Source organism: Piliocolobus tephrosceles, chromosome 2, assembly GCF_002776525.5.
Source record: "Piliocolobus tephrosceles isolate RC106 chromosome 2, ASM277652v3, whole genome shotgun sequence".
Lineage (NCBI taxonomy): Eukaryota > Metazoa > Chordata > Mammalia > Primates > Cercopithecidae > Piliocolobus > Piliocolobus tephrosceles.
In genome coordinates, this window is record NC_045435.1 from 115848526 (window position 1) to 115867947 (window position 19422).

A 19422-nucleotide genomic window follows, 5' to 3' on the forward strand; every position below is an offset into this window, starting at 1 on the left:
GTGTGTGTGTGTGTGTGTGTGTGTGTGTGTGTGTGTGTGTGTGTGTGTGTGTTTGACCAAGTTTCGCTTTTGTCGCCCAGGCTAGAGTACAGAGGCATGATCTCAGCTCACTGAAACCTCCGCCTCCCTGGTTCAAGTGATTCTCCTGCCTCAGCCTCCTGAGTAGCTGGGATTATAGGCATGCACCACCGCGCCCAGCTAATTTTTGTATTTTTAGTAGAAATGGGGTTTCACCATGTTGGTCAGGCTGGTCTTGAACTCCTGACCTTGTGATCCACCTGCCTCAGCCTCCCAAAGTTCTGGGATTACAGTCATGAGCCACTGTGCCCGGCCTGCATGTATGCTTTTTAAAATGACTTTAGGAGAGATAAGAAAAATTACAGGAGGTGGTGGAGATAGCTATCCTTGTCCAATATCTGTCTTGTGGCTTAGTACCCTGAAGAATTTTCTTAACCTGCCTTATGGAGTTGTTGTGCCTTTCTCTGACTCTGAATGTGTTAGAAAACAGTCTCTGAACACACAGTTGGGGCTTGTGCATTCCTTTTGTGCACAAGCAGGTTTGTAGTCGTGACTCGGGAATTTCAGGTCAAGAAGCATGAGAAGGGCTGGCCAGTGAATCCCAGCAGCTGACAAAGGATTAAAATAGCTGTGCTATGCACCAAAATCAGAAAAAATATTCAAGTCACTGTTACAAGAAGTCCTTGGATTGTTCTCTTTTTAGTTTTATATTCTTAGTTGTATATACTTATTTATGCAATGTAAGCTAGTAGACAATAATCAATTTATGTAGAATTCTTTGTTTTCATCTGTAAGGAAATAATTTTGAACTGAGCTAGTTGTGAGTATGAATATGCTAAGTCTGTGAACCGAGAAAAATATATTTTGAAAATATTATGTATCTTTTATGCTGATATATATGCATGTGGCCTACTAAATGTACTGTCAAATTGGCCATGTGCACTAAATCTTCTTACATCAGTTCTGGAAATGAATGAAATCGATTTCTTAACCCACCTACCTAGATTTTGCAAAAGAACAGCAGGGCCTGCCCATCCTATCTACTGTCCCTGTTTCCTTCCTTTCCAGGCCCACTTTTTGAAAGGCAATGGGTGATTCTGTTGGTTTACCAAAGGGTTAAATTGAACAGAGGTAAAAACTAGAAGTCAAAAGACATAAGTCTTGATTTAACTCTGCCAGTAACTAGGATAAGACCTCAGATAAATCACCTAAATTCTCTTGCTGGAGAAACATGTAATTGCACAAATGTATAGAGCCTGTCTGGGCCTCTCTTTGCTCTTCTGTAAAATGAGTAGAGATATTTTGTTGATATGATCTCAGAAATCCTCGCTGCAAATGTCGCAGACCTTACTGCATTGTGGCTGTCGGTGGTAGAACTGGTGATGTGAGGACTTGCTCCATCCAGATAATATTTATTGAGTATCTCTGATGTCTCCGTCATGATCCGAGGTACTTGAGATACTGCAGTGGACAAAACCAATAAAAGTTAGTCATTTTTGGAGTAAAGAAGTTATTCTTTCTTGAGTAAAGAATTATTAGCGAACACTTTTTAAGCACTTACGATATGCTAGATATTGCTTTACACATTTTATATATATTAATTATTGTATCAAATAATCCAGCAAACTGGGTACTACCATTATCACTATTTTTTTTTTTTTTTTTTTGAGGCGGAGTCTCGCTCTGTCGCCCGGACTGGAGTGCAGTGGCCGGGTCTCAGCTCACTGCAAGCTCTGCCTCCTGGGTTTACGCCATTCTCCTGCCTCAGCCTCCCGAGTAGCTGGGACTACAGGCGCCCGCCACCTCACCCGGCTAGTTTTTGTATTTTTAGTAGAGACGGGGTTTCACCATGTTAGCCAGGATGGTCTCGATCTCCTGACCTCGTGATCCGCCCGTCTCGGCCTCCCAAAGTGCTGGGATTACAGGCTTGAGCCACCGCGCTTTATCACTGTTTTATAGTTGAGGAAACAGGCATAGAAAGATTAAATAACATGCCCAAAGTCATATAGCTAGAAAATGGTGAAGCTGTGATTCGATTCAGGCTTTTGGCTGTAGAGACAGTGGCTTTCACTTTTATGCTATACCGCCTCTCACTGTCAATTAACTGGTTAGCTTAAAGTAATTAGCATTCATCCTAGCTAATGGCAAAGTAGGAAAAACAGAAACTAGCTTCAGATAGAAATCTTAGAGCCTGTCTGCTCTTCCTTTCTGGGGCTTCTGGCTCTAATAAGAGGCAGGGACAGCAAGCAACCATGGTGTAGACAACGTGTATGTTCCCAGCCACCTGGCTCATTGTGTTTGCCTGTCCTGAGGTCACTGCCCATTCTCTGGCTCCATTGTTAACTCACAAGGCCTTCAGCATCCCCATAACCCCAAGTTAATTTCAGCATCGGCTGTTTGTAGGGAAATGAGTAATAATAGACTTGGATTCAAAATACTTGGATTTGAATCCTGGCTCTACTATGAACCAATGCTGTCATCACCTTGGGAAACTTTTCATAATACCACCAGCAACAGCAATATATCAGTGGCCATTATTTATTAAGCACTGCCATGCATTGTGCTAAATGCTTTATGTGTGTTGTTTCGGATTCCCAGAACCATCTTCCACAAGAGGTATTTTTACCTTTACTTTACAGTCTGGTCTTGGCTGCTGTCTCTACCACTCACTGTTTAATCTTGGGCAAGTTACTTAATTCCTTGAAGCCTTAGTTTTATCATCTGAAAATTGGGGTTAGTAACACCTATTTCTCAGGTTGCTATAAGGATGAAATATGAAAATATATGAAAAGCATTTAGGCCATGGCCTACCCCAATGACAGTGATAATGTCTATTATAGCTTGTTGTACAGCTTAAGGTTTTGCAGCCATTAATCCGAGAAGTGATGTTTCAAATCCAGTTCTAAAGGCTGCCTTTGTGAGGACAGGCTGGGGCTGCGGGGTCTTGAGTGAAGCAGCTGAGCAGGGGCAGGGTGATCTAAAGCAGTGTCACTGCTGGCTGCTGCACACTAGCAGGTGAAATTAAGCAGACTGCAAACCAAACAGGAGGTGAGGAGGCTCCAGTCTCCCTGTCCTGAGAGATGAAAGCCAAACTGGAAGCTACCAGTATCGTGGGTCAGTTCCTGGAGGCTTGGCTGTGACTATGTTTTGATTCTGCCAGGAGCCAGCTGGTCATTGAGGAGCTGGTATTGGTAAGAAGATGCCAGTACTAGCCAGGAACAGCTCTATCGGAGCAGATGGAGTCCTGGAGTCAGCCTACACTCAGGACAGCCCTTCCCAAAAGACGATGCTTGACACGGGGAGCTGGGGAGTTACCTAGAACATTCACACGTAGGATGAAACATTGTAAAAATGCAGGCCAAAGGGCATTTTCCCAAATTACAGATGAAAAAACACTGGAATATGAGGGATCAAAGAACACTAGTAAGGAGCGGAATCCAGACTTCAACACTAATTGTTTTGTACCAGTCCTGTGATAGGTTTGCATAATTTAATTTGTCGTACACTGATGAACAAGTAAGAAAAATCAACAATCAGTATTTTACCTAGCTATATCCATCTCTCTCTCTATCTATCTATCTCTATATATTTATGTTTTTTAGTTGAATTATCTATTCCAGTTGAGATGCCTTCTTTGGGCTGACAGGTTAATGAAGATACACTTCTGGGCTATATTCCAGATCTCCTGGATCAATACTGCTGGAGTACCTTTTCTTATATGCTGCTTGTCGTTATGATGATCCAATCACTGTGTATGTATAGTATTTTGCTCATGTCTGCGTCCTTCCTTAGATCGGAAGCATCATGAAGCAGGGGCCATGTACCCCACTGCCTCTACTTTGGACAGTGCATAACACACAGTAGGTGGCTAGGGAGGGTGCCAGGTAGCAGCCAGGGATTAAATAAATCTTACTGTGTAAAGCAAGACCTTTGACTCTGCAAACCCCTACTGCTTTATAAGAGGGGAAGTTAAAGTAAAAAATTACCTTTGAGGGACCTTGCCTGGCTGTGAGTGCAGCATAAACTAGAATCCGGGGGTTGTTGAGTCAGCACAGTTTCCTAATGCTGTACTTTCGAAGATGGTGTTGAAAAGCCTGAAGGCTCAAGATAAATGTGCAGAGTTCTCCTACTGTTCCTGTTTTCTTTGTTCTGTTTTGCTTTTGTAAGCATATGCTTGTCAGTTAGGGCTGAAACCAAACAAAACAGCTGCTAAATATGGTTCTAAAAGAAATAACATTTTGGTCTTTTTAAGGCCTGTAAGTTTAGAGTAAGCACAGTCGTTTGGCAGCTGTCAATAGGGAATCCGGGGGTAGCAGTCATTCTGGGAGCACTATCAGCCATCCATATTCTGTTGGGTGTATTTTACCCTGCCAAAGGACTGGTGGTCTCAAGTAAAAGATTCTGTCACAGAACGGCTGTGTCTTTAAGAGGCATTTTGGAGGAGGGCTGTCTAGAGTCTGTGTAGGCCATTTGCTCATGATCCGTGTCAATTTCATTTTCAAAGAAGTGGGGAGGCACTGGGAAGAATTATGTATTACCTTTTATGATGTGAAGGAAATCGTCATCCTAGTTATAGATTTAAGTTTGCCTTTTTCAATCTTTGGGATTTAGCCCAGTGGTGTTATTTAGTGTTCTTATAAATCCAGTATCATTCAGAGGACCTGGAGGAATTAAAGCATAACTTAGTGGCAGGGAGTATCAAACCCTAGATCTTAAATCTCTCCATTCTGCTGTGAAGCTGGGCTTGAGCCTGCCAATGCTATCTAAATTTCATCAGCTGACAGTAAAAGTATTTATTTCAACATCCCAGGAACCCCCAAAACTTAATGCGCCTTCTCAGCCTTCTCAGTTGTCTTACTAATTTTTGAAGAGACATACATTTGTCCATAAATATCTGATTCTGTTTGCTAAGCATGTGGTGGGTAATATTATTGGTTGAAAAGCAATAGGTTTTCCTTTACTGGCCAGATTAGTTTTATTGGCTTTTTTAGTTGAAAATCTGTAAAATGCAGACTGAATTTTACTGTGGCATATTATTTGTTTATTACATGAACTCATTTTCAAAGATGAAAAAGAAAAGGGAGGAAGAAAATGAATATTTACTAAAGTCTTATTACGTATCAGGCCCCAAGCTAGTCTAGACGCTCACGGTTCTCATAGTAGCTCCCAAGGGAGGTAATCCTGTCCACATTTTAAAGATGAAGAAACTGAGGTTCAAAGCAGTTCTGAAACTGGCTCAAGGTTAGAGAGCTACCAGTTGGTAAATCAAGGGCTGGGAATTATGGTTCCATGAAGCTGATGGGGTAGTGGTTAGTAACTCAAGGTTTGGAGTCTGACCATCTGAGTCAACATCCTAGCTCTGCTGCTCATTAGTGGTGTGACCTTGAGTAAGCATTTAATCCCTCCGTGCCTCAGTTTTCCTAATCTGTAAAACAAAGATAATGATAGCATCCACTTGATAAAGCTGTGATAAATGAGCTATTCATGAAAATGCTTAGAATTGTTTCTGACACATAAGTCCTCATGAAATGTTCACTATTACTGTAATATTTATTGTCATGACGAACCAAGTTTGCTTTTATCTGTACTGGCTGAAAAATTACATTTTCTTTCAAGGAATATCCTGCCTTTTGATATGTAGTTATATTTCATTATGAAATAATGTAAACTACTCTACCTTAGAATTGAATTCTCTTCTCAGCCTCCCAGCAAAGGTTAAGATCTGAATAAAGGCATGTGTAGCCAACAGGGATTCTTGACTTTGGTAAATGTCAATGATTTGCTCTTTTCTCCTTGGTGTATGTAACTTTCTTCCATGCTGCTCATCCTGGCTTTAAGAGCAGCTAAGCAAACACAAGAGGGAGAATTAAGTGGATTTTTTATCTCTTAGCTTTCCTGTCTTTGTAACATGATTATTAGGTACAGTGTCCTCTCCTTGCTGCACATTCTGTTGGCCACATTCTGACAGCCTGACTTCTCAATGCACGTGAGGCACAGTTTACTACAACAGGCTCTATGGATTTTATTTGTTTAGAGCTGGGAATACTACAGGGGCTTTTACATGTGACAGCTTTGTCCATGTGGGATTGGGGTAAGGAGGATAGAGGGCACAGTGGTAGAACAACTTGTCTAGATTTAAAAGAAATGATGTAAGTTTGCTAGACCTTTGGCTCTACATTCTGATCCCATTTTTTTTGTGACTTCCGCTATACATGTCTTGAAGAATTGGGAGTGGGACATCAACCTTATTCGGTAAATAGTTGTATCTAGCAGTTACGTATTGGACACCATGCTAAGTGCTGAAAATACCATGATAAATATGTTACAGTGCCTGCTCTTGAGGCATTTGTAATTCATCAAGGGAGAGAAATGTAAGAGAGGCTAGCACTATGTGAAAATGGTTATCATAGAGCTGTGCACAACGTATTGCGGCTGCAGAGAGAGCGCCGGTGGTGCTGATTTGAGAAAGGCTTCAGAAAGGAGGCAGCAAGCTGGGCTTTCAAGGATGGGCTTGCCTCGGAAAGAAAGCAGAAGGAATAATCTTGGCAGATGGGCAGTATGAACCAAGAGCTGAGTGTAGTGTGTTAGGAACATGAGGGACATGTGTTGGTTATAGCACAGAATGATGGAACACGAGGCTGGGAATGGAGGCCAGGCCTAAGAATGACATGACCTGACTTTCAGTTTGAACTGTATCTTGTATTATTTTAAATCATGGAGTGTCATGATTAGAAATGTCTATTTTAGAAAGATCAGTATGGAGAATAGCTTAGAAGGAAGAAAGAACTAAAAGCAAATGGTCTCAGAAGAAGATGATGAAGCCTGTTGTGTGAATGGAGTGGGATAGATGGATATGGTGGACATTTGGAGATAAGATCATTGACACTTAGTGAACAAAATTAGGGGAGTGGTGGACAAGGGTGGAACTTTCGGGGAAGTCTACCTCAAAGGTGTGAGCAGAAGAAATATTATAGAATCTGTGAGAGAGACTAAGAGGTATGATAGATGGTGGAGGGGATATATTTTTTACAGGAGTGATGATGCTCAGGAGTATAAATGCCTCAAAGGGGACAACTAGGACAGGACTGAGAAGCGACCACTACGTATAAGAAATTGAGGTCATAGTGACCTTTTGGGGAAATTACTTTAGATGTACTCTAGAATGGAGAAAACAGTTGAATGCTTACACTGTTCAAACTATATCACAATTCTACAAGGATGTAATAATGATGAAATGCATTTGTGTGAAAGACTATTCACAAACACTCAGCTCTCCAGGCACTTGGATGGGGGGAAAGAGAGAAGAGAGCTGAATAATACCTCTGATTTCTATGTCTAGGGTTTCAAAGAGTCCCCTCCTTGCAAATACCATGACTCTTAATGCTATTTTGCTTTGTTTCTCTCAGGATACTGTAGACTGTAGATGCTTATAGACTTCTCTTAATTCCAAACTGGTCCTCATTTCTAGCCATGATGCTTGTAGTGTATGTTGTGGTATGTTACACAGAGCTCAGTTCTCCACTGCTGGGGCACTCAGTTGTCCACCTGCTAGGAGTTTAGGTAGCTAGGGATGACTTTCACCTGAAAAATGTCCTCAGCTGAACAGTGTCACTTCACCTAAGATTGTTACCTCTGGGGTGGGTATTGGGGGGCAGCCTACATGCAATGACTAGACAATGGAGGTAGGATTCAAAGGCCTGATGCTTCCAGGTAGGATAATTCTGAAGGGCTATCCTAGCTCCAGTGCTCCCATGGATCAGATGAAGTTTTTGTTACCACTACATTTCAGTTCAGCTCTTCCTTCGGCTGAAACCAGTTCTTCCTTTCCTCCCCGGCAGGTGTTGATTCTGAGGCATACCCCAATAAACTCACACAGTGTAAATCTCAGGGAGTCTCGGAGTTTATTCCTGGGGAACCCATCTGATATGATTCTTTCCAGTTTGGTTGCCCATGCAAGGCCAGTTGCCAGTGGAACTCTTTAGTTCCTCTGAACTTTGCTTCAGAGGCCCTTGGATGTATCCAGCAAAAACCTTCTCCTAGCAATTTGAACTAAAGGCTCAGCATTGAGCCTCCTTGGTTTTGATTGGTTGTGACACATACTCAAGAATAGCTTATTCAAGGAGAGAAAAGAGCCTCACAAGTCAGCTGTCTGGATCCTCCTTAGACCTCCATAGACCTACCTACTAACCAGCTCTGAGAAGGCACCCTGAGGCGAGTGACCTCCTGGGTGTAGAAGCTGATCCCTGCTCTGCACCTGTTTGTGCTCCTGCCCTCGTCTTACATCCCTATTTGATTCCCAGGTTCCTTGAGGCAGCCACTCATCACTGTCCTGTATCTCTTCTCTTTTTGTTATATATATTTTTTTAGTCAAGAAAAACGAATGTTGAAAACACAATTGAGAAATTTCAAGCAAATGTAGAACTTCTCTCCAAATATGTTGCAGAAACACCACCAAGCAAACAAACTACTGGGAAGCACAGCTTAGAAACAAATAGCAGCTGCCACCATTTATGGGCTTTTTTTTTTTTTCTTTTCCTCATTTCTTTCTAATTCCGTTTGTAATAAAACCTGCTGCTCTAATGGCCTAGTAGTTTAACCAACAGAACTTTTCCTCCTATCCTGAGGCCTCCTGGGTGGCCTTGACAGTGTCTTCTAGCTGTGGGGTGTTGGTCGACTCAGAGCTCTAGTCCCTTAACAGTGTTTTCCAGTTTTGTGGTTCTGTCTGGAACCACACCTCCCAGACCAGGTGGGGCATAATTGGAACTTCTGGACTTCTGGAGTTTTCAGGACATGAGCATGGAGTGTGGTTTCTTGCCTTTCTGGCTTCCTAAGAGTGGGTAATGTAGTGCTAATTCCAATCTTTCTCAGGTGACTAAGTGTTTAATCTGTTGGGTGCTTTGTTTGCTTTTTGTTTTTGTTTTTATTGGTTCTCTGTGTGGAATCTTTGAAGGCACCTACCCAGGGGCTTTTCTTGAGTTTGATTTACCACTGACAGGACTTTAAAGCATCCTGACTTGTCAGATCAAACTCATTTTTCCCTTTCCCCAGAATAGCAGAGAAACTCATTTTCCCCTTCCCCCATTAAATCCTGCTGGTGGTGTGGAATTTCTCAGCTTGAAAGTGATTACTATTAGGTATTAATAGATTTCTGACTACGTGCAAGGCATTGTGCAAAGCCCACACTTACTCTTCACAAGAGCATGACTAGGTAGATGTCATCCCTGCAGGCCCAGACAATACGCTGCTCTCGCAGGGTCTCCTAGGATCACATAGCTAGTCGAGGCACAGCTGATATTTAACCCAGGTCTGTCTGAATCTGAAGTTCAGGCTGTTCCCTGCCTGCCTCTCAGCTACCCGTTGTAATAATATACGGCATTGCTCTCATGTAAGTGTCCGGTAGAGATAGACCAAAAGCGCAGTCTATTTTTATTTGTTTCTAAGAATATTTTTTAAATTAAGTGCCTAACACTTAAAAAGTAGGAGATCTCACATTAAATGCAATGTTCAGTTTCTCCTGAAAAATCTTTAGACCTGGCAATATTGTGTTAATATGTTGACAAGACAACAATTGGCTCCAACTAGGTAAACTCCACCCCACCCCACCACATCCTTCCTCCCTCAAAGAGGCTGGGGTTGCTCAGTTTGCCACAGGCCCCAACTGGACCACTTTACTTGTTTATGTTACTGGCCTGGCCTCTGAAGATATTTAAGTTTGTGACTCCTAGATTTATGCCTTTAAAGAAGCAATTTTTGTCCAGTTAGGAATCAGTAAGGGGTAAAAGTCAATTTCTGCCTCTGAATAGAATTTTATAGGCTTTGATTTTTCTTTTCAATTTCTTTGGGATAGTAATTCAGTTATAATAGCAGTAATTATTGGATATTTATTGAACACTGTAACATTTAGCTGACTCCCGAGGTTAGTAGACAACTGATTGGTGGTAAGAACTTGAATAATTCTCCAATTTAGTTTGCATTCTAAATCCTGCAGTTACTCAGCAGGTACTACAGGAACTGGAGGCTATCCTCAGAAGTATATTTTGTAGAAGCAGTATTACAGAAGAGAGATGAATCCAAAGAAAATCTTTCTCAGAGAGGTAGTTAAGTTGACTCTATTTTCCCTTGGAAACTGTTGACTGCCATAGGTAAGATTGCCCCACAATGCAGGAACACCATTCTTAACTACCAGGGCTCACTCAACACAATGAACAGCTCAGATATTTCCAAGAGAAACATCCTAGAACATTAGAACCTTCTCAGGATGATGAGTCTTTCACTTTATCTCGATGTAGCTCCTGCAAGTGTGTTTCCATTTGACAGTGAGAAATGTGTTAATTCTTTTTTATTATTTCACTTGAAAAAGCATCTCCTTTTGCCTGATTTAAACACATTTCATAGAAATGTAAAATGGAAAGAAAATGGAACTTGGCTAATTTCATAGCTGCAGCTGACTTAAATTTTAAAATTTTGATAGTATTAAGTGTTAACACATGAGAGCCCCCTAAGCTAAAGCTGTTATTTATTTGCTTAATTTAGGTAAGTATTTGCTTTTGATTAAGGCAATGCCTGGAATATTGCTTGAATTTTTATTGTTTATTTTCTTTCAGGACCCCGCAGGGATCTTTGAATTGGTGGAACTTGTTGGAAATGGAACATACGGGCAAGTTTATAAGGTAAGTACATTGAGTCTGTGTGTGGCTTATGTATGGTTTCAGTTCATGAATGGCGAATTGCAGTGCTGTCTATACTTGCTCATAAATGGCTCCTAACAAATTTAAAATGAATTAATATACTTGGTGATTGACTCTCCATCTTTTAAAATATATCTGTGGTTATGTTAGATTCTGTGATTTGGGTATTTCCCTTCATTATATATGACTGTGTTTATATGTGACACATGAATTCTGACGCCACTTATTTGAAGCTCTTCAAGCGTTCAGTTTCCTTTACTTTAATCACTGCCAGAACTGGTTTTTGAAAGAGAAAAGAATGCCATCTACTTTAGAAATTTAAGCTATTAAACTATTGCAGCTGGAAAAGTAGATGTGTTATTGGCCTAGGGCATGAATTAAATGAGTTGAGTGAACAGTGTTGGAAGAAAACTTGGTTACCTCACAAAGCAAAAGCTTAATAGCAGCGACGAATTTTAGGAAATAATTAAAAGTTAAACTTGAGTTGAGACGGAGCTATGGAATAAGAAGTCTTGCTTGTCTGTTTACTAATTTTTGCTTACAAATTCACTCAAAAAGTGTTTTTAAAAGGTCTTTTTCCCAAGTATAATCTACAAAAATAATGGTTGGTTGAAAATGTGAGTTGATTCCTTTTCTGATTGTCAAAAAAAATGAAAGTGAACTGTTTTTGGACTAAAACTTTTGGGGTTTTGTTGAATGAGCTATTGAAATGCCATCAAAACGAACCAACTGTTTCCTTATGATAATTTATAGGGAAATATCCATCATTTTCCCTAGTGGCAGCGATATGGGATGGCATTTCCATTACAAATTATCTCATGTTCTATTTTTAAAAATTCCTGCTGAGCCCTAAACTTTTCTCAGTTAATTAAATTTATTATAGAAATCATTCAGGTTGTAATATTTTCAATTCTGCAGACTTTCAGAAGTATTATTTATAGGGTATTCTCGAGATTCTGTTTTTTAAAGCACAATTGTAAGTGGATACACATTTATATGTTTATTTACCAGAGGTTTCCTTTGGTGTCCAGGGGGAAATTTCTCCCTTGCAAGAAACGATTATTTCCTAAATTGTCCACCTTTTACCATTAGACAGAATGTAGTCTACCCAACCTGCTCACTTGACGTTGATCCTGTCTGACACAGAAAGAAATGTGTCTCAGCAAAGCTTTTAAATACTTGCAATGAAGATAATTAGGTTGGAAGATTGTGTTACTGCGTTTTGAGAAACTGGATTGAACTTGTGAAGTAACTAATGAATTAAGCTCTGACTTAGGTAGAAAATTACTTCTGATTTGCTGTCAATATGAAGGAGCAACTCTGTAGCATGGTGTTGGTTTTATGGTGCCATTTCTTAGAGCCTTTCCATTTCATTAGTTTCCCACTCATAGGATATGCATTTGGGAGACAGTTCACAGCTTGGTACACTAATTCAAGAGGTGAAACTCTGCACTCTTATAAGAGGAGATATGAAGAGATTCAATTAAGGATGAGAATATTTGGAAAATCCAGAGTTTTCCATAATTTCTTGTTATTTGAAAAAGGCAAGGAAACAAATGGCAAGAGGTCTCAGATCTTTTTAGAGAGGGAATATATTTAGCAGCTAGGTTGTCAACATTATTATTTCATAGGATTCCATTCTCTTGGTGGTTGATACAGTACTATGGCACCTTCCAAGTTAAGGGAGATTCTGCAAAGAATGGTCATGGTGAATGCAGTGAACTTTGGGACAGGAGATTTGGTCTCTTACTAGTGCCATTGTTTTCATTGTTTTGTAACCACCACAGCTTTTCTGTGTATTAGTCAAATGAGAATGTAGTTAGAAATGCTTTGGGGCCTGGCCAGGTGCAGTGGCTCACACCTGTAATCCCAGCACTTTGGGAGACCAAGGCAGGTGGATCATTTGATCTCAGAGTTCGAGACCAGCTGAGCCAACATGATGAAACCCCGTCTCTACTAAAAATACAAAAATTAGCCAGGTGGTAGTGGCATGCACCTGTAATCTCAGCTACTCAAGAGACTGAGGCAGGAGAATATCTTAAGCCTGGGAGGCAGAAGTTGCAGTGAGCCGAGATCTTGCCATTGCACTCTAGTCTGGGCGAGAGAGTGAGACCCTGTCTCAAAGGAAAAAAAAAAAAAGAAATGCTTTGGGGTCTTGTGATGATTTACTTAAAGAATTATAACTCCCTACCTAGTTAAGGGTTTGGTCTCTAGGCAACCAGATGATGTTAGGTGGCACTGCTCATGAACAGACCCTGTGTTTCCTGAGGCCACTAATCCAGTCCTGCTGTCATCTGAGTTCTAAAATATTAAAGTTTAATAAAATAGCAAAATATGAGCTAAAAGATATGTGAGCCTAAAGTAAATTACATTAAAAAGTGATTGTTTGCACTATAGATTATACAACTTTTATGAAATATGTATATTTCTAAACTATAGGTATAAATAGAAATGTAGCTCTAGGAGGAGGCCTTTATACATAAAATCATATAAGTATTTTCTTTATGTTAAATACTGTATTAGTCTGTTCTCACGATGCTATGAAGAAATACTTGAGACTGGGTAATTTATAAAGGATAGAAGTTTAATTGACTCACTGTTCTGCATGGCTGAGGAGGCCTCAGGAAACTTACAGTCTTGGCGGAAGGCACCTCTTCACAGGGTGGCAGGAGAGAGAATCAGTACCCAGTGAAGGGGAAACCCCTTATAAAACCATCAGATCTCATGAGAATTAACTCACTATCATGAGAACAGGATGGGGGAAACCGCCTCCGTGATTCAATTATCTCCACCTGCTCTCTCCCGTAACCCATGGGGATTATGGGAACTACAATTCAAGATGAAATTTGGTTGGGGGCACAGCCAAACCATATCAAATGCTAAGCCTTTGATTTTAATTTTTAAAGTCTCTCTTTTGGTATTCCTGGTTTTCATAAGGTCAGGTATAATTTTACGAATAAGTCTATGGACATAACCTTTATTTTATGGAAAAATCTATTTTAAGTTTCTTTTTTATAAGCTGCCCTAATTGAGTCATAATATAATTTTGTTTACAGGTAGTATTAAAGAAACGTACTTAATATAATAAAAAGCATATGTAGGTGTTCAGAGAATACCTCTTGAAATGTATCTGCATGTGAGTCAGGTACATCTAGATGTAAAAATATAAATATTTTATATAAAAGCCATTTAAAAATGTTTAGTTTTTCAAAGTTGCTTCTAGTCTTACTCCCAATTCTAGCTGATTCCTGTTTTGGGCAAGGTTAGATTTGTTTATCTTTAGCATTTTGGTCATAGGTAATCAAGTAGTGATTCAGTGTCTGTTTTTTGCTTTTATTTACTGAGGATCATAGGTAAATAATAAAGAATAGTAATTCACCCTCAGGACTTTTAATGAGGAAACCATCTCCTTCTGCTCATGGCTGCATTAAAAAATAAACCAACAAAAGACGACATACCCATTTACTAAAGGTCTTGGCTGTTTATCGGCATGCCACCTATTGGGAACCTAATGGAATCTGGACACATTTTTGTTAAAATAGAGTAATTCTTTTAATAAATTGAAATAATTGTTTAATGTTTACTGGTAAGATACCACTACAGATTAGCCACAGGTTTTAAATAAATGTTGGTCTATCCTGTCTCCTAATTTGAATATAGATTGGTTATTATGGAGATGAAGACATATTTTATCCCAGGGTGATAATGTGAATTAGGAATATGAAGGATTCCTAAGTATTTCTCATATTTCTTTTCAATGCTTCTTAAGGTTGTAAAGTGCAAGATAGGGAGGCCATTGTGGTGGCTATAGTGCTTATGAGAGAGAGATGCCATGAGTCTGTATATTTCCAATGGGCTATGAGAGTCTTCATAGTCCTCATTCTGAGTTCTCCTCTGCCAGCTGGCTGTCCAGCCCATCCTTGATCACCTCCAGTCATGTGGAACTCATTACTTCTCTGTCAGTTCATTTTCCTGTAATTCCTTTGAATGTTCTCACATTGTGCTGAGATCTTGCCTCTCTAAAATGTTTACCATTAAAACCCCATTTCATACCTCTAGAGCTATTTAAAATTTAAAATTAAATATCCTTTCACAAGAATGTAGACCTTTTGGGCCGGGCGTGGTGGCTCACGCCTGTAATCCCAGCACTTTGGGAGGCTGAGGCGGGCAGATCATCTGAGGTCAGGAGTTTGAGACCAGCCTGACCAACATGGAGAAACCCCGTGTCTACCCAAAATACAAAATTAGCTGGGCATGGTGGCACATGCCTGTAATCCCAGCTACTCGAGAGGCTGAGGCAGGAGAATCGTTTGAACCAGGGAGGTGGAGGTTGCAGTGAGCTGAGATCCCACCATTGCACTCCAGCCTGCAGAGGGAAACTCCATCTCAAAAAAAAAAAAAAGAATGTAGTCCTTTTGATATGTGAAGATTTCTCCCTTCTTCCTCCAAACATATGCCTATGTCTCCTGTTGTTCAGGCAATGTAGCCTCAGCTGCTTGATTCATTCTTGTGGCATAGACCTGAGGCCCTTCATTATCCCTGCTTCTGCGCTGGAACTATTCTATTACTAAAAGTCATACTTTATGCTTGTAAATAGTTTTATATTCCATAAAACCTTTTGAATATATATAATTTAATTTCTGTTAGAATGAGCACCTTGTTCTCACTCCAGAGTCTTTATAGTTATAGTTCCCTCTACTTAGAACAGTTTCCCCCCAGCCCTCTCATGGCAGGCTCCTTCCCCTTCAGGTCTCAGCTCAAATATTACCTTCTCAAGGAAGCCACTTTTCATCCCTGCGTCTACTGCAACCGGCCACTGCCTCTGCTTCCCTCTGCCACAGACTTTCTTTATTACATTAACCTGTTTTATTGTTTTTATGGTATTGCCACTCTCTGGATTATCTAACTTCCTTGTTTATGTCTGTATTTAGCAATTTAAATACATAAGTCAAGGGAAAATAAAGTCAGAGACTAGTCTGTGTAGACCATTACGCTATCCTAGTCTGGCATATAGTAAATGTTGACACTTGTGGGGCCCAGAATTGAGTTATGTTTTCCTTGATAATTCTTTATATATTGGTTCCTAGTTTAAAATTTTTTTAGCATTTTCATAAAATATTAATTTTTGTACTTTAGAAAAATATATTTGCACAAAAGCAATAAACAAAATGCTCTACCTATTTTTTTGGTAGAAGTATGGTAATGTAGATCTTATGTTTAATGAATTACCAGTAGTCTGCAGAAGCAAGAAGAGTACGCTAGAAATTTACAAAATGAGGCAAAGCAGTTTTCTGGGGTTTCGTCTCCTGGCAGAGGTCCTCAAACTTTAGTATGTAAAATGAATATTTGAGAAAGGATTAAAATGTAGATTTCCAGGCTCCAACTTCTGAAATTTTGATTCAGTGGGTCTGGGGTATCCTCTGTGAACATTTAATAAGTGTAAATGCTCATTCTGTTGTTCAAGGTCTTGGGGCTGCACCTCCAGAAACTGCAAAAATGATTGTATGTTATCCTGTTATAGGTCACTTGAGTGAATGCTAATCCTAACACTTTTTGCAATCATTTATTTTAGGTTTTCCATGCTGACTCAAACTTACATAAACCAAGAAAAGCAAAAATCAAAAGATCTTGACCTGAGATGTGATACCCACCTGTTTTGGCTTGTTCAAAGATTTGACTTTCAGTGTTTTTATTTGATATGCTTATGATGACAGTTTACAGCTGAATAATTTAACTCAAGACCTGAGAATCAATATTGTCAAAACTGACCTCACATAGCAAAATCTCGGCCTGTTGGGTGGGGATTTTCTCATATCTGTATATTGCGATCTCTTCATTAACCTTCGGCTAAAATAAGATAAAACATTTCAATAGTAAGTTGATTAATAGTTTATTTGTGGAGGTGATTCTATAACATTACCCAAGATGCACTGTAGCTTTTCATAGCCTGCTGCAATGAATCATGTACTATTCACTTACTGTTTGGCAAGGAGTGAGTTTGAGAGAATGGTGTGTTTTGTAGATAATAGTGGCATTTGTTTTTTAATCAAGAATTTCTAACATAAAGAATACATTCTTTCACATTTGTTGAGTGCCCATGAAAAAAGCCCTGTGCTTTGTATGGGAATAATGCAGAGCTAACTGAGGAGGTTCCTACTCTTAAGAAGCGTGTAATCAGATTATCTAATTAGGACTGAGCGCTCACTGTGCACCAGAGGTTTTTATGTATATTGTCTCAGTTATTCCTCATGGTGGTTATGGTCTCATTTTATCGGGGAGGAAGAACATTTATTAAATCACATTATCACTCTAAGGCAGGGTTTCTCATTCTCAGCACTCCTGAGATTTGGGGCTGGGTAATTCTTTGTTGTGGGGGCTGTACTGTGCATTGCAAGATATATAGCAGCCTCCCTGGCCTCATCCAACTACAAAGCAGCAGCACCCCTAAGTTGTTGCAGCTGAAAATGTCTCCAGATTTTCCAGTGTCTTCTGTGGGGGTAAAACCACTGCTTTAAAAATGAGATAGAATGGCAAAACTCTTAACATTGAGGTGCAAGTGGGGACAGCGAGAGTATAGACTATTTAGGAATTAATGCTGTCCAGGCAGAGTGGGGACCTGAATGGGCTGCAAGATGTGGGTCTGGAAAAAGCTCAGAGGCCTTGGCATTTCCACTGTATCTGGGAGTGTAATTGAGCATTTTTATAAGTGGAAAGAGTATAATGAAAAGTACTTTGGAACAGGACTGCCTGAGCTGGATTTTGCTGAGTCTGGTTTTGCTCTGTTCCAATCGTGTGAAGATAACCAACTTACCCTGTGAGCCTGGATTTCTCTATCTTTTATTAATAGTACAGAGTAGCGCTGTTAATGAAAACTCAAGTGTAAAACATTAATATGTGGAAGCGCTCAGCTCAGTGCCTGACACATAGTAGGCACTCAATAACGTTTTCCTCTTCCCAAACACATGTGCCAGTTCTTCTCATGGTCTTGCTTTCATAGAACATTTTATGCCCTAAAAGAAATATTCATAGAGGAATGAAGTTAGAAACACATGTCTTTGTGCTCCACATTCTACATTTGATTTGCTGGTTTTTATGTATGCTTAGAATGGCATTATTTGCATTAAATATTAGGATGGTACAAAAATATCTGTGGTTTTTGCCATGACTTGTAATACTTTTGCACCAACCTAATACCAGTATTACTTTTAATAGCAAAAACAGCAGTAACTTTTGTGCCAACCGAGTACAATTCTCAATACTTCTTACATTGTATTTGGTGATATAATTGCCACTTGGATATTATATTTGGTCTTTAGTGCTTAAAAAAGCCAATTTCTCAATAAAGTGTAAAGAGAAGATAGATTAATAGAGGAAACAGGAATCGGTTGCAGCACCGTGGAACTTTGGTGGGGTGAAAATGGTTTCTGAATAATTTTATATTTCACAAGTTTTGGAGGAGAAGCAACAGTATTTCTTCTTCAGGTAGTATAAGGTCTCAGGAGAGAGTCTTTATTGTAAGATTAGTGAGGGGGTGTGGAGCAGCAAGAACCTCATTTAGAAATTAAGGACCCGTCAAATGGTTTTGGTTCTACCCTTTACTTGCCTTAGCTTTGAGCTTGCCATAGATCTAATTGGAACTTCAGTTGTTCTCATCTGTAAAATTAGAATATAAAGAAACAATTTTCATGATATGCCCCATGAAGCTATTGTGAGGTTGAAATCAATTAATGACTATGAAAGTATTTTGTTAAATATAAATTCCTATGTACATGTAAGGTTTGATTACTGCTATTGTCATTTATTACAATAGGAGGTGGCAGATTCCTGTTATCTTGGGGTCTAGGGAAGTTTATTCCTATGTTGTTACTTCTCTTCTTCATCGTCAGGCTTTATTATCTATCTAAAGTTGTAGTTTTGCTAGAATTAAAGGTAACAATTTTACTTCCATTTTCCAATAAGTAGGAGAATCATTCACCTTTGAAATATGTTGGCTTGGTGAATTTTTCATCCTCATAGATCCCTAAGTTGTTTGCATCTAATTTGTCTGAAGACCATGCCACTTTGTGCTATGATCTGTTGAGTGTAATGAATTAGATGGTTGTCATGTGAACATGAAGGGAAGACCTTTGTGAGTGCCTGTGTGCTGGATGCCGTATGGAAGTGTTGATTTCTCTGCTAGGTGGCTGAACCTGTAGAGTTGCTACCAAGACTTGATACAGGGACTGTGTGGGATTTCTTGTTGCTACTAGTGGTTTGCAGCCTTCTCTTTTTATAGAAATCATCTGGATAATTTTGCAAAACTATAGATAATTGGGCCTTTCTTTAAAAATTCGATTTTAGTTTGTCTGATGTTGGGCTGGGGGAGGTTTTATTCCAGACCTTCCCAGATGCTTGTGATGCACAGCCAGGATAGGGAGCCGCTGGGCTGAGGCTGTCTGTAGTCTAAGTGCTCTTTTGGGTGTCTTTGCCTTTGGAGATGACTCAACCCCTTTTAGCTCTGTCTTGGGGTTTTGTTTACCTTTATTCGTTTATTCAGTGTCAGCCTTCATAAGTATCTAACAACTGCCTGGCATTGCCTTCAGGGCAGGGTTTATAGATAAACGTGTTGCATGGTCCTTGCCCTCCAAGAGTTTGAAGTCTCTGGGTGGAGAGACATGAAAATCGATCACTTCAATGTTGTATTTCATGTACCACAGCAAGAGTATACAGAGCAGAG

General features: G+C 39.7%; 1 protein-coding gene across 2 annotated transcripts in view; it reads left to right on the forward strand.

Annotated features, from left to right (window-relative positions):
- TNIK (TRAF2 and NCK interacting kinase) overlaps positions 1-19422 on the forward strand; it is a 412495-nt gene that overhangs the window by 79653 nt on the left and 313420 nt on the right. For both annotated transcript variants that reach the window (XM_023213451.2, XM_023213452.2), the window contains exon 2: positions 10623-10688. In XM_023213451.2, the coding sequence (XP_023069219.1) occupies positions 10623-10688 (66 nt within the window). The remainder of the gene's footprint in view (positions 1-10622; positions 10689-19422) is intronic.